The sequence below is a fragment of the Eumetopias jubatus genome, unplaced genomic scaffold (genome assembly GCF_037043125.1).
Source record: "Eumetopias jubatus isolate StellerSeaLion01/CBP00866 unplaced genomic scaffold, mEumJub1_p1.0 scaffold_3, whole genome shotgun sequence".
NCBI lineage: Eukaryota > Metazoa > Chordata > Mammalia > Carnivora > Otariidae > Eumetopias > Eumetopias jubatus.
In genome coordinates this window covers 125,840,114-125,861,802 of record NW_028274809.1, presented here as the reverse complement: position 1 = coordinate 125,861,802, position 21,689 = coordinate 125,840,114, and the positions used below count along the sequence as shown (strand labels likewise).

Sequence of the window (21,689 nt, the reverse complement as noted above, 5' to 3'; positions counted from 1 at the left end):
ATAAAATCTTTAAAAAAAGGCCATAATTAGACCGTAACTGCTACAATATTGAAAGAAAACCAAATTTTATAAACTAATCGATTAAAATTTTAAACAGAAGAAAAAATAACCATTCAGCCCAATTCTAGCAATTTATTAAGGAGCAATGTTTCAGTTGCAAAGGATTTATAAAAAATAAAAAAGCTCATTAAAAGTTCATTCGTTTTTACCATAAAATAAGCATATGGAAAGATTACAACCAAAATTAGAAACTCTACTCAGGATTTTTGAATCACACAAAAATTTAGTTAATGGGTTTTCAATTATTTACTGATTCAATAACAAAAATACAAATTTCAGTGTTTTGTCTGTGTCATTAGATTGTTTCAAAAGAGCAGATGGTGCAACATACTGCTATAGAAACATCTTCTGCCAAAGGATCTTCAGGATTCTATCAATTCAACATTCACAAAATTCGGATCCAAGAAAATAATCTGGTATTATTAAATAACTGTGGGGATTGATTTTTTTAGTTTGGTTTTACCAAGGGCATTCTATGATGATGTATATTCAAAGTCACAAATGAAATAACTGAAGCACTTCTGGATGAATCGTATTGACTGCTACAGTCCCTGGTTTTATGTTACTGAGCTCTGAATATCTGATTAACAATAAATCATATACATATTGAGAAAAAGTGGAAGTAGTCCAGAAAAAAACATGTCTAGGGGAGGTGCTTTATTTTTCTGATACTTAGTATGTTCAGCACAGTAATGTCTGATAGACATTACTCCCATTTCAAAGATAAGGAAGCTGAGACTCAGTGACATTTAGAAGATGGATCCACTGATTCTTGTCCCTCTGCCTTTCTGACTAAACGAATAGGCAGGGTGAAATTGTTTTTTTCTCTAATCTACTGGGTTAAAACAAAGGCTTGATTATCAGTCACTAAGCCTTTTCTTGTGTGTAACAATTATGTCGCAAAACAGATTTCACCTTATTTTAGGTGCCCTATCACAGACATTATGGTACTTCCACCCTTTACTCAAGGTTTCTTGTGGTTTTTCTTGACCCCTTTCTCCTTGATATCAAACAATGGGTATTTACCACAAAGGTATGAAACAAAGATGTCCCAGGAAATGTACTGGAACAAACAAAACTCTAACAATATTTAATGGTTATAAAAATGAAAAAGCATAATAGATCTGAGAAAAAAGCTACGTGTTCTCGGAAACTGTAAGCATTTCAATAAGGGAATTCCTTCTAGAAGATGAGTTCCCTGGTTTTTATTTGCAGATAAAGAACTTAACCCAATATATAACAATTCTTGCAAATAGTAAGAATACTGACTGGTTGAGGGACAGTGTGAATAAGGAAGAAAAAAGTTACAGTCCTCTCACTGTGTGATTGGTCTAGGGGTGATGATTTAGGACAGCAGTGTTATTGCCTTGTTACCCAGAAAGACAGGTTATCAGAGGTGATCACATGGAAGCTCGCATTCCTTCCTCTGAATACACAGAATTGAGCCATTGTAGCATCTAACCCATGGCAGTTTCTGATTCTTGACAGTTGGTCTTTGTTAAATGAATCTCTGGACAAAGGTGATGTCTGGGAGTTAATTCTGTTAATTCATGTATTCCATCTTTCATCCATAATTTATTCAACTAGTCAACATTTATTGAAGAATATTTTGTATAAGACATGGGGCTAAATACTGAAAATCGAAACAAAACACAAAGACATGGCCTCTGCTTTCCTTCTAGAACCAAGGCTCTCTGTCAGGGTTGGTCCATATCATCTAACATTCTCCTTCCCAGATAGAAATTTTGAGCAGCATTGTTCAATATTAAATATTAAATGGAGATGGTATAGGACAATATAACTTCTCCATTCATTCAGAAAAAGGCAATATGAGAGGAAAAAATGGAATAGATTATGTAAAAACAAAAGCAGTTTAATTCCACCACTTGAATTACTACAATATTCAAAACTAGTTACAGAATTCTCCCTTCCACATAGATTTATTTTTTTCATTTAAATTCAAGTTAATTAACATACAGTTTATTATTAATTTTGGGGTAGAATTTGTGATTCATCAGTTGCATATAACACCCAGTGCTCATTACTTCAAGTGCCCTCCTTAATGCCCATCACCCAGTTACCCCACCCCCTAACCTGCCTCCCCTCCAGCAACCCTCAGTTTGTTTTCTAGAGTTAAGAGTCTCTTATGGTTTGCTTCTTTCTCTGTTTTTATCTTATTTGGTTTTTCCTTCCCTTTTCCTATGTTCTTTGTTTTCTTTCTTCAATTCCACATATGTGTGAAATCATCTGGCTGATTTATTTCACTTTAGCATAATACACTCTAGTTCCACCCATGTCATTGCAAATGGCAAGATTTCATTCTTTCTGATGGCTGAGTAGTATTCCATTGTATATATATACACACACCACCTTTTCTTTATCCATTCGTCTGTCGATGGACATCTGGGCTCTTTCCATAGTTTGGCAATTGTGGACATTGCTGCTATAAACCCTGGAGTGCGGGTGCCCCTTTGAATCATTACTTTTGTGTCCTTTGGATAAACACCTAGTAGTGCAATTGCTGGGTCATAGTGTAGTTCTATTTTAAGCTTCTTGAGGAACCTCCATACTGTTTTCCAGAGTGGCTGCGCCACCTTGCATTCCCACCAAGTATAAGAGGGTTCCCCTTTCTCCTCATCTTCACCAACATCTGTTGTTTCCTGAGTTGTTAATTTTAGCCATTCTGACCAGTGTGATGTAGTATCTCATTGTGGTTTTGATTTGTGTTTCCCTGATGATGAGTGATGTTGAGAATTTTTCCATGTGTCTGTTAGCCATCTGTATGTCTTCTTTGGAGAAATGTCTTTTCATGTCTTCTGCCCATTTCTTGACTGCATTTTTTGTTTTTTGGGTGTTGAGTTTGAGAAGTTCTTTATAGATTTTGGATACTAGCCCTTTATCTGATGTCATTTGCAAATATCTTCTCCCATTCCATAGGCTGCTTTTTAATTTTATTTAAATAAAGTTGTTTCCTTTGCTATGCAAAAGCTTTTTACCCTGATGAAGTCCCAATAGTTCATTTTTGCTTTTGTTTCCCTTGCCTCTGGAGACATGTCTAGCAAGAAGTTGCTACAGCCAAGGTCCAAGAGGTTGCTGCCTATGTTCTTCTCTAGGATATTCACCCATTTTGAATTTATTTTTGTTTTCCTACATAGATGTTTTAAATATTTGTTTTAATCAATAGTTTAGCTTGATTGTAAATTTACTTGTCAATTATTTCCATGGGCTATAGAGCTTGGAAGATTGTTATAAAAAAGTTTATTCCTCTAACTTATTAAATATTTTGGGTATCTTATTATGCTATTAATTGACTTAGCAGAGCTAGGCTTTCTTTATAGACCTGCACTGTCCAATGGAGCAGCCATTAAGCCACATGTGGCCATTGAGCACTGACAGTCTGGCTAATCCAAATTGAGCACAAGATGTACAGACATGTAAAACACACACCAGACTTCTAAGACTTAGTATTTAAAAAAAAGTATGTAAAAATCTCAATCATTTTTGTATTGATTACACATTGAAGTTATGATATTTTGATTATGTTGGAAAAATAATATATAGCATTAAGCTTTATTTCTTCTGCACTTTTTAATTTTTTTAATGGGACTACAAAAAAAATTTTTTTAAATACGCAGCTTGCACTCTTTCTGTTGGGCAGCATTGTTATAAATAGTATAAAGGAAAAGCTTCCAAGGCATTAATAGATTCTAATTACTGTCTGTGGAAGACCAAAAATAAAATGAAAAATGTCCTTAATGAATCTGAAAAACCATCCTTGAAAACCCAGGCAAAAAGAACGAGGCATAAGCACAAGGGATACACCTGGGTCCAAGGCAGGGATTGTGAAAGCAGGGCAAATACAAGTGTGGCAGAAATTTGCCAAGAGGACTCGGACACCACAGGACACTCAAAGGGTTTATAATCAAATTAATCAGTTTACCACCTAATGCCCTGCAGAGTTCCAGGGGAATGGGCCCTATATTTCAAAAAAAATATGTAAAGTGGTGAAATACCCAGGATACGTGAGTGAAATACTCTAAGGACTGACGTGAAAGGAGGGCGGTGCTTTGACAGGAAGTCCCACCTCCTGGCCCCGCTCCTGGCCCCGCCTCCCTCTTCCACCCGGTCCCACCGCCCTCCTAAGATCTGTTCAGACCCAAGGGATGCCCTACCTCCTTTGAGGACGGGAGCCACCTACCTCCTCCTAAGGTCGAGGGGGGCTCAACATTAGCGTGTTGCTCTCACTATAGCTGAGTTGGATGGTTTTGAGATGTCATTTCTGTTCTAGGCTTTGGCGTCTGTATTGTCTCTTTCAGCTCTTCCTCTGTTTTGCTTTCTCAGTATCTGAAAGTCTCAGCTCAACCACAGGGATGAGCCTGGGGCATCCTCCATCCCCTCCCATCTTCCAGCCTCGCTGTCAGACCCATTTCTTCACCACTCATATTCTATGTAGCTAAGTCAACTCAAAAAAAATTTTTAAAGAAAAGTATCTAGCAGCCAGTTATATGATCATAAAAAAAGCAAAGTTGCAGGCCGATTTATTACAATACTTCATCAAGGGACAGAATTACTTCTGTCTACATTCAAGGAAATGAAAATTAATATTGTAACAAGAAAATTTTTAAACATTATTTAACAGTAATTAACAATAGGAAACTAGTCCAACCAATAGGAATGGTTAAATAAGTTGTGATAAGCTCATATAGTGGAATCACTCTACAACTATTAGAAATCATGCTTTTGAAGACTAATGACAAAAGAAACACACACAATAAAAATTAATAAAGACATAATTATTTACAATATGATCTGACTCCATGTAAAATAAAACACATAGGCTATGTTAATAGTGGCCACTGTGGTGGTGAGATTACAGGTCATTTTTTTCTCTTTACGTATAGTTTCTATGCTTTTTAATTTTTTACAATGAACATATATTACTCTTAGAACCAGAAAAAAAATATATACATAGAAGAACTATTATTCTCTAGTTTCTATTTTTAAAAATAAGTCCAATTTTTAAAAGAATACCCACAAAAGCTTATCTTTCATGGAAAAAAATCATACCACCCCTGAAGATGATACATAATACAGTTCAGCATTTTATTATACACTATAACCCTGTGTCAGCAAGATCAGTTATGCTTGATATCATAGTGGTTTACCTTGCCTGATATGATATTGACTTACCCATAAAACAAACATTAGGATCATCCACAATGCCAGTGCAACAGAAAGACCCTTGTCTGAAAATCAGCAAAACTTGTTTGAGGGGCATTAAAGGATAAGACCTCATTAGCCCTTTCTAGAAATCAGTAGATGTTTCAGTGTGAAAGTTCAAAGCAAAACCAGCTCAAAGCTAGTTCCACAGAAGTTGCAGCAAAAATATAAAATAAACCTCAGGAATCACAGAAACAAATCTTCCAGTGTTATCAGACCAAATGCTTTGGAGCCTATTAAGAATTTTTTTAAAAATTCAATTCAAAGAAATCATGGCACATTCTAAAGAACAGCAGGTGAAGTCACTCTTCACAGGATGAGTTATTATTTCATTCTTATTCGCTCAGGAAAGGTCACATCATTCATTGCAAGGAGCGCTCTAAAATCAAAGGGTTTATAATCAAATTAATCATCATGTTGCTCATAATAAGTACTTTTTTCTCCTTTCCTCCTCCTAGAGCCACACAGTATAATGCATTTCACGATTGGTTTATGCTTCCTGAAGAGCCCAACATCTCATGATTCATGTTTATTTTTCTGCAAACATTCAAAGTCCTATGTGCAGGCACTTGACAAGGCCCCAGTAATGCAAAGCCCTCAGGGACCCCAGGGCCTGGAGAGAGCCCCAAAAGTCACATAAAATAAAGTTCTATCATTTGCTCTGCCAAGTATATCATTAACCAGATATGTAAACTAATATTACCAGCATTTGCTAGAAACACTGCTTTTAAAAGAAACGTGGCAGCCTAGGGCTCTTTGTCATCTCTCTTATATGCTGCCATTTCTTTTTCAAGGGAAACTTGGTTCAACAGAGACCATTAAGCACATCATGGCAGTTGGTTACTTGGGTATGGTTACTTGGGATTTAACTTTTTATTCCAACATTTGCAATTATTCAAGATAAACACTACACTTAGGAATGGGCACTGATAAGGCCATTCAATTTCTGTCAAAGAAATTATGGAATGGTTCCCATACATTTGTTACAGAGTGTGTTGCAGAAATGATGGCCCCTGACAGTCTCTGATCACCCTCCAAAAAAGAACAAATCCAGGCACTATTCACATTATTCAATATCTTACAATCACCTATGCTCATTTCCAAATGTCTGTCATATGCCACAAAAATTTTTTCTAGAAGTTGGATAAATGAAATCTATAGTTTTACAACACTGAGAAGTGCAAATGGTTAACAGCTGATGTGTGCACATAATTATTTCAAAATAAATGAACAGGAAAATGTTCGGGACTATTTATAACTTCTTCTACCTTTCTTAGAGTAGTAGAAAATCAGAGAAAGAGAAATAATAAAAGCAAAAAGTAGGAAAGCGATGAAAGCCAGTAAAGACTTCCGGGTATGAAAAAAGCTGCATTCGGTACACAGGGTGAATTCCTCTGGACACAATCTTCCCAGAGTCTCGGGACCGGGGAAGCCATTATTGTCAATAATTTTCCTGTAATGTTTCATGGACGGTTTGGGCTCAAACTGATTTGCAGCATAATGATAGAGGCCAAACTTCGGAGCTGTGCGATCATTAAATGAATAAGCAAAGTATCCGCAAACATTGATACCATCCAGTATGTAAGCTAGAAAAACAAAAGGACAGAATGGCTATTAAAATTTTTTGTACACAACAATTCACTTTTACACAGCATTAGGGAGTGCATCAGGGAAAATTTCAATACCATTTAATAAAACTAAATTAGGTTTAACCATAAACGGCTTCCTTCATGAGAGGACAAATATTGAGCTACATTTAACATAGTAGGTTTTACATAATTAAACCTCCTATGATGTACTTGGGTTAAATCTTTATGCACATGAAGGAAGCAAGAGTGCTGTGAACCCATCTGAGATGGGGGACAAGAGAGTCCATGCTTTTATAGACCCTGAGCAGGTGCTAGGGAATTTTCCACTCTTTTGCTAGAGTCTCCCACTTTTAGCTAAACTCCATTATCCCTGGGGTAAAATACTAGGTCTCTCTTGGACTTGTTCAGCGTGGCAAGGAATCGAGGAACTTTCCTCCGAGAGTGACAGCGGATGTATATGTTTGAGTGCCTCTCAGGTATCATGCCTTAGGGGGCCAGAGGCTTCAAGAGACTGCTTGTTTCCAGGGCTCCTTACCTTTCAGAGCTTCATTGACATAATTCTGCATGTAATATACCCTCAACCTGTCTTGGGCTGCGAGCGGATCATCGTCTATGCCGTTGGATATTATATACATGGGCAGGTCTCCGTACTTCAACTTCAGCCAGTTGAGAACTTTGCGCAAGCCCCATGGCACCACTGCCACCTGTCCCGGAGAGTTGAGCCAGGTGATGTCGGTCATTTCCTGCACTTCCAGGTAATCATTGTATTTCATTGGATCTTCTTTTTCCCAGTCGACAAGGATGGTGGTGTAATGGCTTAAAGCCAGAAAGTCAAAGGAGCCCCGGATTAGCTTTTTTTCTTCCTCCGTGAAATACGGTAGAAGGAAATTGTTTCTTTGGTTGAGCCAGTCCCTCATCACACGTGGATAATCCCCAGAGCCGAAAATGGGCTCCGCCAGCCAGCCAATGTCAAATTCCAAAACTCTCTCAGCCACTTCTTTGTCCTTTGGGGAGAAAGGGCAGGCGGGTTCTATCCAATCGGCCTGCAGGGCTATGGATATTTTGCCTTTCTGAGAGCCCCTGAACTTCTCATCGTACACGCGCCAAGCCAACGCGTGGGCCTTCAGCAGATTGTGCCCGGCGCTGTAGGTCATGTTCCGCGTGTACGGTTCGCCCATCGTGATCCAGAACTTGACGTCTTGGCCGAGATCCTGAAAGCAGAGCCGGGCGTACTCGGCAAAAGCCAGGGCGGTGCGGGGGTTCTCCCAGGCGCCGTGCTTGGCCAGGGGCGGCGGCAGGCCGTGGTGCGGGGTGGCGGGGCGCCAGAGCACCACCACGGGGGTGATGTTGGCGCGCACCAGCTCGCTGACCACGCAGCGGTAGTAGCGCAGGACCGTGTGATTTACCTGGGACTGGTTGCCCAGCGGCAGGATCTGGGCCCAGTCCAGCGAGAAGTGAAAATGTGAAACGTGCATCTCCTGGAGTAAGGCTATCTGGGGCCGGATGGCGGCAAAGTCCACGCAATAGGACTTCCTCTTCTTGGTCACCACCCCGTCCACCTTAATCAGCCTCTTACTGTGGTGGACATCCCACAGGTAAACGTTCGGGTCAGTGAACTGAGACAGGGTGGTGTCCACCTGCCAGGAGAGGAGGAGGCGTTAGTCTCACCTGACCGCCCTGGAAAAGGAATTCCGTGCAATCCCTTCCGCTAAACTAGCAAGCAAGAGGAGCAAAAAGAGAGCCTTTCTAGCAGGAAATTTAAACCATTTTTCGTCAATCGTTAAGCTCATGAAGAAAAAAATTCCGCTTTTTAATGCATATTTGCTTTACCCATAGTCCTAACTCGAACTGTTGCTTTAATGTTAAAAAAAAAAAAAAATCTCCTGGGTGATGGGTAAGAAGGGCACCGGTGGTGATGAGCACTGGGTGTTATATGCAACTAATAAATCGTTGAACACTACATCAAAAACTAATGATGTACTATATGCTGGCTAATTGAACATAATAATAATTAAAAAAAGAAAAGAAAAAAGATAAAACAAACAAAAATCTGATTTTTTTATCATTTCAGATGACAAACATTAATGATTCTCACACATCTCTGGTCTGTGTTAAGCAAGCAAAGTACTTTTAAACATTTGTATTTTAATATAAGAAATCACTAATAAGGAGGGCACGTACTGCATGGAACACTGGGCGTTATACGCAAACAATGAATCATGCATCACTACATCAAAAACTAATGATGTACTGTATGGGGACTAACATAAAATAATAAAAAAAAAGAAATCACTAATAGTATGAGACTCCGAAATTTAAAAAAAAAAACATAGACAAAAAGATAAAGCATAAAACCTGAGAGTCAGAAAATGCAATGATATTTAAAATTAAATCATGCTTCTTAAAAATCACATTCTAACTTGAAGTTTGCTGTGAGTAGAGAATATGCTAGATGCGTGTAACTGTTGCCTTTTATTGGCATTAATGTCAAAGACAGAACTTAAATTCAGTCTGACGGTAAAAGTGTTAGAGAATGTGGAAATGAGGAACAATATTGTCATTTACACAGACTGGGCTATTTGAACATAGTTATAAAATGTTCCTGAGTTATTTTTCTGTGATGAGCACGACACCAATGGTTTTCAATCATCTGATGTATTAGCCTCCAATATGAAAATGAGTATTTAGGAAAAGCAGTAAAATTGAAACCACAATATGCTCCCTCCATGTGTTAACCATGGAGGAAAAGGCACACTGAAAGTTCATCGTAAGGACCCACTGAGTAAACCAGTTTTCTCATCAGAAACAATCCTGTTAGAACAGGTCCCTGGGTTTGACCCTCGGAATACAAGCAGGGGTCAAACTCTGGTTTGGAGTCTTGAGCGGAGGTTTCTTTGCACTTTGCCGGCCTGAGGGGCTGCTCCTCTGGAGGCGTCAGTGTGTTTATAAAGGAAAGTAATAAAAAAACCAGCATGTCAGAGGGAAATTGCTTTCTCTGGAGACTTGTCCCTTGTAGATCACCCACAGATGCATTTCCCCTAGTACTGTGGGAATGCTGTGAGAAGTATTTTTCCACCATGATGCACCCACAAATCTTGTTTCCTCAGCTTTGCAAGAGAAAATATTTGCATGCTCTTTTGAAGTGAAAGTGTTCATAGCATGAAGGAATTCTTTGGATTATTTTCATAGAGCTCTGAGTTGACTAAATTTGTAACTTTTCTACCACAGTTTTTTCCAAAACAGCAACTTTTATTCAGTCCGTCTGCAAACAAATACAAGAGACTAAGGTACAATTTCTGGGGGGAATATCTATTTCTTGAAAATACAGGACACTTAGAAATGAGTACTTGGCCATAATTCTATCTAATCTCCATTAATTGGTTGACTTTTCTTAATAAAAAAATGAAAAATCAAGTGGAGTATTTCAGAAGCAATGGGTATAAAGTATGTATTTAGTATATTATGGAAAAAACCTTCTCCTGATAGTGGCCAAGGTTAAAGAAGCTCTGTGTCCCCAGCCTGTAGAAGGTTCTGACCTATGTTTACTATGAGCATTAGTGGTTATGGGAAAACCACCTGTCGTCTGGGAAATTAGGTCCAGTGACAGTGACAGTGACAGTCCATGTGAACAAGCTGGAGATCAGACTTCAGACAGGGGATGTCCTTACTGGGATATTCTTTTTAAAGTTTTTTTAAGATTAGTATTAGGAATTTATTTGTATTAGGAGTTTGAAATGCTAGCCAGGAGGGAAGAAATGAATTTCAATGGTTTAAAAATTACTTTTCAGGGCTTTAACATAATGTATTAAAAGTATAGAGAACAGCTTGTAAATTAAAACATACGCACACCCTCCTCAGAACCACCCTACAACATACTTGTTTTTACTTTGCCAGGGAGGAAGTTAGCTTCGGAAGGGCACTGCCAAAATAATGCAAGGCTCAAGGGGAAAAGCAGAAAGAAGAAAACAGCAGTTGCAGACTTTTTCCACTAGAGAGCTTCTGGAGAAGTTCACCCACTATGGGTTTGAGAGGGAATTCGTTTGTGTGTCGCTGGTTGTGTGTAGGAGAGACTGGGGGGCGGCCGGCTCCGCTGGGTGAAGGAGTGGGGACTCCCCCCACCCAACTGATGAGGTAATAGGGCAGTGCAGCCTCAGAGGAAGGATCCAGAGCTGATGCATGGCTAGAATCAGATCAAATTCTAACACAACTGCCCCTAAGGAGAAGAAAAAGCAATCCTCTCCCTGTCTCCCTTCCTCGTCATTGCCAGACTTGTTACGTCTGACCAGAGTTTCTCTTCACTCTCTCTCTCTCTCTCAGAAATAGGTTGCACTCTTAAAACTTCCTCACTACTTACCAGTTCTCAAACACAGTCCAAGGACGGGGACCACAGCAGGAGTGAAGGGGCTCCCCACAATGTCCCACAACTCCCCGAGTTCACACTGTTTACACAGAGATGCTCGCAGAAACTTCTCTTCACGTAAAACTGAACTGGGAATTTACCTGCCCCCCAGGCTCGGGCTGCTGTGAGACATCAGGGCAGAGATGAGTCCTCAGGGACAAGGGGCACAGAGCCCGGCTGGGAGTGGCACCCGGCAGAAGGTCAGGAGGGAGAACAAAGACCAGGGACCAACCCGCCCCAGCAGGGGAGGAAGGAGGGATGGGGAGCCCATCTCCCTCCCTTCGTCCCTTTCCCCCTCACCAGCACCCTATTTGAACCCCACTGTGAATCCCACTCGCAAGAGAGAAATTAGAGAAGGGAGATTCTGGGAACAGAGGCTGAGGGAGAAGAGAGAGGAAGAGGGAGGAAAACCCCAAGCCCAACAGGGCAGAGCTAGACATCTTCCTCCTGTGCTCGGACATCTTTGCTAACGGTGTCCCGAAGTTGCCTTTTAAATGTAAGAAGAGATTTAAGTATGAGACTGCCCTTTAAACCAAGTGAGGTCTGCAAAAGACCTAAGAATAATATAAGCCAGCAGAAAACGTATTAAGGATAGTGTTGATTTATTTCCTTATAAATAAAGGATTTCCATTTGATACTTACAAGAAAACAGCAACCCATTTCAACTAAAAGAAATTTCCTCAGATCTAAGCATTCTTCTAAATACTTTCTTTTGAACTGAAGGGTAACAGAATATGCCACCCCAAAATGTGACTGTAGGAGTTCAAGTCCTGTCACCCCAAAGTATGCTCTGCTGGTATAAAACTGATTATTTTGACCTGCAGGCACTCAAAAAATAGCAAGTGCAGGGAAAGGCTTTCTCTGAACTCCCCTTACCTGCCTAAAGACAGATCCTCCAAAAGGAACTCAGTTGTCACCAGTCCCCTCCTGGGGGGTTTCATTCCCCAGGAAAGATGGAGTCTTGTCACAGGAGACCAGAGTCCAACACAATACCCAGACAGACTTTGTCACAAACTATTGTGGTTCCTATTTACTCTTCTAAGGTCCCATTCATCTTTCTGAAAAATTATTTATTCTTTCCTAAGAGACCTATATCCCACCCCTGCTTCTGGCTTTTTCTATTAAGATGGTATGTATTTAAGCCTGAATTCTAAGTCATCTCAAGGAGTTACTCATTTTTCTCTGAGTATCTCCCATGTATATGTAAGCTGCACATGTTAATAAACTTCTATTTGTTTTTCTCTTGTTAATCTGTCTTTAATTATAGGGGATCTCAGCTCAGAAGGGTAGAGGGAAAGTTATTTTTCCTTTACTACGGGACCAATGAATTGGCTAGAAGCACCCAGCATGCTCAATGCCATTGCTTGTCTATGAATACCAACATTTGTCTCTGTGTTGATCTCTATTTTCACAGTTCAGCAGCACCCTACCACCACCCTGCTCACTTAGCACCCTACTCTGTGCACTCCATTATATGATTTGGGTATCCTGCATTTTCTCTCAACAGACCTCTTTGAAAGCGGGGGTCAACCTTACTCATCTCAGTGTGCACTCCCCTCAACCAAGCATACCTGGTGATTAACCTAGGGCTTTGTATGCTAAGCATCCAAGTGCCTACTAAAATATTCCGTCAAACTCTAGAAAACAAATTCCCTTAAGATTGGGAAGTTAAAAATAATATTGAGGATTACCTAAATAGTAAGTGTTCAATAAATATTCGTTGACCATTCTGAAGAACTCCCTTACCATTTCAGTGACTAGTTCTAGAAATGAAATTTTGAGCTGTGAATCATTGGAGCAAGGGTTTTCATTGCCGAGGTACTTCTGCAACAGGGTGCAGCTATGCCTCGGGAGGGCTCTGCCTGATGTTCTTGCCTCAGGCTCAGCAGCTCCGCTGAGATCTCAGAAAATTTGCAGTTCTGTGTTACTTCTTGTTTATGGAAGAACGCAACTGCTTTAAAAGGCATTGAAAACTACTATATTAAAAGGGAGTATTTTATCTTTTTACTATCTTTTCAGATCTTAAATATTCATATATTTTTAATTTGTTACTCCTTTGGGGCTGATTTAAAGTGTAGGATGAAGTTAGGAAGATTTTTGGAGAGAAGGAAGCCATGTTCCAAACTGTGCCCTTAACGTGCTCATTCAGGAACCACGTTTGGCCTGAAGAATGGACAATGTGCCATGACAACCTAATAAGGAAGCACTACTTACTAGTGATAGGGCTTGGTGACACTGCTGATTGGTTTTGTCAGCTGACTTACTTGAATGTAGTTGTCAACAATTCCCCAAGCAAAGTCACAAGGAAATGTTCCTTCTAGGGGTTGATTTTCAGGTAAAGGAGGGAAGCCATTTTTCTCTATCAGCTTTTGGTAGAACAAGGCTGAAGATTTTGGCAACAGTTTCTTCTCCTGGCTTAGAAAGTCAACATAGAAAAGTCCACGTCTGATGCTGTAGCCTCTGTGCCACTCAAAGCCATCCATAAGGGACCACGCCGTGTACCCAATGACGTCCACCCCATCCATCCTAATGGCTGCAAAGAGAAGAAAGGACAAGAACAACATGACTGACCCTTAGCTGGGCACTGGCCTCATGACTCAAGAACATTTGAGGGGCTTACTACTTATGGAAATAAGTTATGTATAATGCACATTGTTTGGTAAACCAATGACCTTTCTTACTAATAAAAGGCTATCACACCAGGAAAATTCTAGAAATAAATGTCTTCACAAATAGGATGATCTCCAATATGTTTTTACTTGGACTATTTTCATTTCCAATAGGTGGTCATTGGGCCTGAGAAGATGTCTTCCTCCATTTTCTATCTTAGCATTGTGGCCGTGGCAATAAATGGATTAAAATCTTTAAAAGCATGAACTACACAATATTTTCTTCAGAAAGTGTTGGTATTCTTTTTTCTTTAAAAATTGTTTTATTCAGTGCAAATAATAAGAACCAAAAAACATGTACAGAGATCTAGATACCCTGGAATTTGCTTAATCCTTAATATAATCTAAAAATCTAGAGTAGCAACTCTAAGGGATTTTATTTATTTATTTGACAGAGAGACAGAGAGAGAGGGAACACAGGCAGGGGGAGTGGGAGAGGGAGAAGCAGGCTTCCTGCTGAGCAGGGAGCCGGATGTGGGGCTCGATCCCAGAAACCTGGGATCATGACCTGAGCCGAAGGCAGACGCTTAACAACTGAGCCACCTAGGCGCCCCACAAAACGAGTTTTAAAAATTAATTTAAGTTCCTCAAGACCCAGTGAGAAAGGTGTTACATAATGCATTCCTGCTATTGCCAAAATGATTTTCTGCATTACAATAAAAACTATAAATTCATAGTTTATTACAGATCATCTGAAAGATTGTTTTTCCTGTGGATTTTGGCAGGAAATTAGAATTTTATCCCCAATCCTACCTTTTAAGGTTTCCATTATGAATTTTTTGAGGTAATACATATATTTGGCGTCATCTCTCTTGGTGGTCCCTGAGACAAACCAGCCATTTTCCACAATAAATATTTGAGGGTGGTTATATTCAAGGTCAATCCAAGAAAGGAGTTGCCTCAGGCTGGGAGATTCCAATTGGCGGAACTTCATGTGAGGGTCCAATAGTTGAAAACTCAAGGTTGGTCCAAAAGAAAGAGCAAAAAAGTCAGCTGTTCCCTTGATGAACTTTTTCTCAGATTCAGTAAAATCAGGCAGAAGAGATGAAAGATTATTCTTCATGCTCTCAGGATAGTCACCATCAATGAATATGGGTTTGGCAAACCAGCCTAGTACAAACTCAAGAGATTTTTGACATTCTTTGATGCTATGGTCGGTCATTCTTCGAGGATTGATCCAGTGGGAGCTTAAGGCAATGGATACTTGGCCTCCCTGAGCTGGACGGAAAGAAGTATTGTAGAGATGCCAGATTTTGGCATGAGCCTATAAAGAGAAAAGCCATGGTGAATTTATCTTTGTGAGAAGAAATACAATACATTTTTGAATCCCCAACTCTATTGGTATCTGTTTCTCATCAAGCCTAACCTAATGAATAACCCCACAATGTAAAAGTCACCTGGAAACAATAAATTATTTTCAGAGGTGGGTCAGCCCACAGAGAGCTGCTACCATGACTGGAATTGTTTCCATTGTTTTTCAGTAGCCAGTGGAAAATGTGAATTTTTTGTCTTGAATGCTAAGTGATCATTCGTACTTTGAAAAATTAATGAAATAAGAATTTGTTATAATATCTTACTACTTAATTGACTTTGGATTATGTAATTTTTCATTAATAGGCTTCATGAGAAGAACCAATCCTGCATTATGATCACACCAGGAATTTCTAAATAGGATTATATATATTTTTTTATCCTAAGAGACTGGGAGTTTTCCAGTTGACTCAAGTTGTTGGAGTCAATTTAATATTTTGTGTTCATGCCTCACAGCTAAAATTCTAACACATGTTCCCACAATCTTTATTCTTCCCTAAGAAGAATCAGCACAGTAAATTAAGGACCAACTCCAATATCTAACCTTGGCTCACCCTTTGGAACTCTGGGACAGCGCTGGTTTCCCACAAGACCCAGGGTGCAAGGCACAAGCCAAGAGCAAGAATCACCCAAATACAGCTTCAAGGAGATCAGATGTCCATTGTTAGTCAGCGCTCAGCTGGGAGTTTTCTACAGCAATGAAATGGGCTTTGTTTCCTTAAGATTAACTTCACACTCCCATAAAATCTTACTGACTTCTGATAGCTTACTTTCACTTGTTTTCCTTTTACTTACAAAGACTAGTGAGGTTTACAGGGTTTTTCCTCCCTTACTTGAATTAAGTTTCCCTTCACTTTTGAATTCCTTGATTTACTCCCCTTATTTTTCTACAAATACAAGTGCTGTTTATCAGCCTTTTACTCCCCTAATATATCTTCCCTGAAAAACCCCATTCCAATTCTCGGTTTGACTCATGTTCTCCAAAATGATCATGCCAATTTCATCCCACTCCCTGGGCCTGAAGAAGCTCGTTCACTCAGTATGCCAAATAGCCTCTTCATCTTTCCTAAATATTCTTCTTGTGGTTCATTTTGGTGCAGGTGTCCAAGAATGATCTCATCACTGTTCTTATGAGTTCAGCCAAATAGTTCAATGGAATAAAACAGTTTATGTCTAACTTTCATTTTTAGTTTCTTGGTAAATATCTACTGTTTCATTCCACTGAATATATTTTTTCATGACCTGAAGCAGCTGCCCATATGCTAAAAAGGAAATGGAGAATAAAAAGGGAAGCAGAAGAATAGTGGCATTTGCCCATGTGGTTCAAGAAACTGGGGCTCAGTCATGCTGGGCTGCTGGCTTTGTGACATCTCCCACCTTTATCTTCTTCACCTCTACCACCTGACCTCTCTCTCCCCCATTGTCAGGCAGACCAGGGCACTTCCCTAACTTGGCCCAATAAAGGCCCACAGACATGTCCTAAATCTAACAGACACACTTCTATAGAACAAGTGCTGTGATAGACAGTGTAAGGGGTCAGGCAGGAGAAAAAACAACCCCAGAACTTCCTAATCTGGGTCAGTTTTGCAGGTAGCTGAAGGAGGAGTCATACAACAGAAAGGCCTATGCTAACGGGCCATTCCTGTAACCTTGGATTCTGTGACAGAGTGCAGAGGAGGTTTGGTGAGGCAATGAATGCCCCGGGCCACATGGTAGTATACACATGGTCTTCAAAGTCAGACAAAATTCCTGCTCCATTACTTTTTTGTGTGTGTCTTTAACCACATTACCTAAACTGGGCAGGTGAGACTAATTTCCTTGTGTCTCTCACAGGGATGTTATGAGGATTAAATAGTTTACATGGAACACCTAACACAGTGTTTGCATATGGTAAGGTCTCCATGAATGCTTATTCCTTCTCTACCTGAAGGATGAGCAGGCCTAAAAAAGAAAGCATAACCCATAAAGTATAGAATACCACCTGCTAAGGAATTCAGTTGAAGAACAGTCAAGTGATGTAGTGATACCACCTGGCGCTTGGATTAGAAGAGACTTAGGTTTGGATCCCAACTCCCCCATCCATTACCAGGGTGAGCCTGTTACTTCTGTACAAATAGGAATAGAAGGTGTTCTGCAGGGACACAATGAGGATGAAAGGATAGGAGGCAAGGAAAAGTGTCTAGTAAGTAGCTGATTATTTTAGAGAAGTATAAATTTGCAGCATTGGGAAATTGATGATTAATTTTATGTGTCCACTTGCCTGGCCTAAGCCCCCCCACCCCCACCCCAGGTAGCTGGTAAAACATTTATCAAGGGTCTAGCTAAGCTGCGCCACGGTATTGCTGCCTCAGCATCCATTTTGTTTGGCCAAGTGGCTTGCAGGGACCTGCAGCTGACACCAGCCTCTCCAGCAAGGGCACGCTCCAGTCAGCAGCCTGCAGGGTCACAAGCAAATTTAAGTTCCTGACATGACCTCCGGATCGGCCCTTGTGATCAACAAGCTCCCCTCCCTTCCAGCACCTGGATGCCTTATGGGCCCTTTAGATAGACTACCCACCCCCCACCAGGGCTTACCAAGATCCGTTTTTTTGGTTTGAATTGACCAGCCTGGCCCTAGCCCAGGAACCTGAATAAAGGCCTGTATTTAGGCCCTGCCTCTCTCTTTGCACTCTGCCTTGATCTCCCCAAGTGGCCCCTTAAGGCCGTGTACTTCCTCCAGGACCTGTGAGTCCCAGACTTCCCTATTTCAAGTTCTCTTGTGGTCAGTTGTGGCACTGAGGCTCACCATCCTGCACTGTGCTCCGCTTAACAAATGTTAATTTAACAAACCATAACAACAGTATTTCCGGGTGTGTCTACGAGTGTACTCCTGGAAGAGACTAGCATTTGAATTGGTGGGCTGAGTGAAGATCAGCCTCACCACTGTGGGTTGGCATCATCCAATGCATTGAGGGGCTGAAGAGAAAAGGGAAGGACAGGTAAACTCTTTCTCTGGAGAATGCAAACTAATATAGAGAGCGTCTTGGATATCGCTTGTCTTAACTGGTCACCCAACCTCCAAACCCCTACCTGCTCTGTCCTTTGACTGCTCTCCACAGCAGCCCAACATGGTGGTCATCCCAGGTGTGGCATCTTCTCCAGAAAGTCCCCCACCCCCACCCAATCTGCCACACCAGGCTGCACGTCCTTCTCGCGGCGCCCTCCGAGTCTTAGGCATACCTCTCTTGCAGGTGATGATGCCTTCCTGCCCAGACTAAGCTGCCTGGGTGCTCCCTCATCCCCTCCCTGGCCCTTGGAGGCCCCAGTGTCTGTCGAACTGAACTGAAGCCTGCTTCATTCACCTTCATTCCATGTTCACATGGTAGATTTGAGTGATCAACTACTATAAGGCAAGGTGTAGGAAGGTCACCACCTTAGGTGTGGCAACAGCTAAGGATGATTAAGAGGGATGTGGTTATGTTTGTTTCTGCATTGCTTTCTAATTATTCTGGGTATGTTCGTCTTACAAATTTGTCATTTCAAGATTGAGATTTAATAAAGCTATTGACAAGGACTCAGGGAAGTAATTAAGGTTATGCATAAGAATGTTCACCTACACACTATTTCTAATAGCGAAATATTGAAAACAATTGAAATGTCCAATATTCAAATATATTCACACCCATATATGCATGTTTTAACACATTATGGTATGACTAAAGATATACTACTATTCAGACATCATAAATAAGACAGAAGAACGTCCATTAACATGGCAAAACTGTTTCTAAAATACTAACTGAACAGAACAGTTTACAAAGCAGTAAGGAGAGTTTAACAGTATTTTTTATTAAAGAAAAACATGTACGTAAAAACCTGGAACGATTTATAAGTTGTTAAAAAAAGGTTTTGTAGCAGGGTTGCAGGTGGTATAATTCTCTTCAACTTGTTTATCTATATTTTTTCATTTTCTACCATATGCATGTATCTTTAGAGGTAAGAAAAAAACCTTAAAATTTAAGAAAGGAAAATAGCTCATAGGAGCCAAATAGCTGGCTCTACTGAACTGTCCGTGATGGTTATTTGAAAGCCATGATCTAAATAACCCCTGCCTAATTGTTCTCTGTTGTGCCCTATGGTCTCTGCCTCAGCTCCCGAGTGCCAGACACATTGAACTCTCTGCGAAGGTCTGAAGTCCTCTAGGTTTTCATGCCTTCAAACGGGCAGCTCTCCCAAGTTTTCCAATCCCCGGTCCCTCCAGCTCACCCCACTTCAAAACCCAGCTCAGGCATCACCCCTCCGGGAAGTCTTCCCTGACATCTTCCATCTCTCTGCCCCTAAGTGTCCATTCCAGGTGTCTCCATGGCTGGCCTCGATCAAAACCTTCACCATATTGTGTTGCATTCATTTAAGTGTCTAGATTATAGGGGTTTCCAAGACATTGAGTGGATCCTTCATCTCTCTCTTCTCAGATTCTAGCAAAATGTCTGGGGCAGAATAAGTACAATGAACAGATATGGAGGAATGAAGGCTGGCAGAAAGAACCAGATCAAAGAGTTTGGGACAGAAGCAAACATTTTTCTGATTCAGAGTGAGAAAACTCTCTCATAAGATACCCTGGTTGTATTTTATTTCTGAGACCTTGAAAGACAGAGAGCTTTCAGGCACACACCATTAAGAAAATAAATTAGAAGGAATTTGGCATAGTAGGCTTCTGAGAATAATACTGCATTTTCTCAAAATGCACTAATGATCCAATTTGGGGCATAAGATACTGGCGTTTGATATCTTCTTCACTTCCTTTCCAACCTCACTGTTGATTTTGAAGGCTACATTCTGAAAAAATCTATGTTCTGTGGAATATATATGCAAAAATCCTTGAAATAACTGGAGATCAAACACAATATTTTTTAAATGCACCAAAAGAGAGATGGGGTAGCAATACTATAATATAAGACAAAATATACTTTTAAGTAAAAAATTGTTGCAAGAGACAAAAGGAACATTACTTATGGATAAGAAGGTCAATCCATCAAGAATATATAACAATATAAACACATGCACACCAAAAAGAGAACAAAATTAATGAAGCAAAAATTGATAGAATTGAGGGGAGAAATACATAACTTGATAATAATTGTTGCAGACTTTAATACTCCACTTTCAATAATGGACAGAAAATCTAGACAGCAGGTAACTGTGTGAGTGGCTCAGTCGTTAAGTGTCTGCTTTCAGCATAGGTCATGATCCTGGGGTCCCGGAATGGAGTCCCACATCGGGCTCTCTGAGCAGCAGGGAGTCTGCTTCTCCCTCTCCCTCTGCCTGCCGCTCCACCGCTTGTGCTCTCTCTATCAGATAAATAAATAAAATCTTAAAAAAAAAGAAAACCTAGACAGCAGATCAACAAGAAAACAGACTCAGAAAACAGCCTTGGACATCACTATAAATCACTCAGAGCTAACAGACATCTAGAACAACCTGCCCAACAAGAACAGATACACAATTTTCTCAAGTGCCCATGAAACATTCCCCAGAACTGACCATATGTGAGGACCCAAAACAATTCTTAATAAATTTTAAAAGACTGAGATCATACAAAGTATCTTCTCTGACCACTGTGAAGTGAAATGAGAAATCAATAGCATTCACAAACATGTGGAAATTTAAGAACACATTCTTAGAAGTCAATGGGTCAAAGAAGAAATCACAAGGAATATTAGAAAATATTTGAAGATGAATAAAAATCAAACCACAAGATGCCAAGACTCATGGGATGCAGCAAAAGCAGTGCTCAGAGAAATTTTATACCTGTAAGCGACCACATTAAAAAAAGAGAGACATCAAATCAAGAACTTAACTTTCCACCTTAAGGAAACAGAAAAAGAGAGCAAACTAAACCTACAGTTGGTAGAATAAAGGAAATAATAAAGATTAGAGTGTATATAAACAAGATAAAGTATCCAGACAATTATCTGACAAATTATCTAGACTATGAAAAAGAGAGAAGACTTAAATTACTAAAACCAGAAACAAAAGTGGGGACATTACTACTGATCTTTTCTGTATATCTACTTCCATAATAAAAGGATTATAAGGGAATAAGATAAACAATTGTATGCCAACTAATAAGATAACCTAGATGAAATGAACAAATTCCTAGAAATACACAAATTGCCAAAAGTGACTCAAGAAGAAATAGAAAAAGGAGAGAGATACCACTTTTTTTTATTTTTAGTTCTGCCTGTTGTTGTATGATTTCCTTACTGGTTAAGCTAAGACTCTGGGACAAGGTTGGATGGGAGAGATACCATGTTTATGGATTGGAAGAGTCAACACTGGAAGTTATCCATCCTCCCAAAATTGATCTCTAAATTCCACACCATCCCATACAAAATCCCCAACACATTTTTTGTAGACATTGATGAGTTGTTTCTAAAATGTATATGATTATTCAAAGGACAT

The 21,689-nt window shown here is 40.0% G+C and overlaps 1 protein-coding gene across 1 annotated transcript in view; it reads right to left on the bottom strand.

Moving 5' to 3' along the window:
* Positions 1-4,706: 4,706 nt before the first annotated feature.
* Positions 4,707-21,689, bottom strand: part of KL (klotho) — a 43,113-nt gene continuing 26,130 nt past the window's right edge. The window contains exons 2-5 of the mRNA XM_028107419.2: positions 14,691-15,201; positions 13,533-13,801; positions 7,405-8,506; positions 4,707-6,866 (exon numbers count right to left, since the gene is read on the bottom strand). Of these exons, the coding sequence (XP_027963220.1) occupies positions 6,529-6,866; positions 7,405-8,506; positions 13,533-13,801; positions 14,691-15,201 (2,220 nt within the window). The 3' untranslated portion in view covers positions 4,707-6,528. The remainder of the gene's footprint in view (positions 6,867-7,404; positions 8,507-13,532; positions 13,802-14,690; positions 15,202-21,689) is intronic.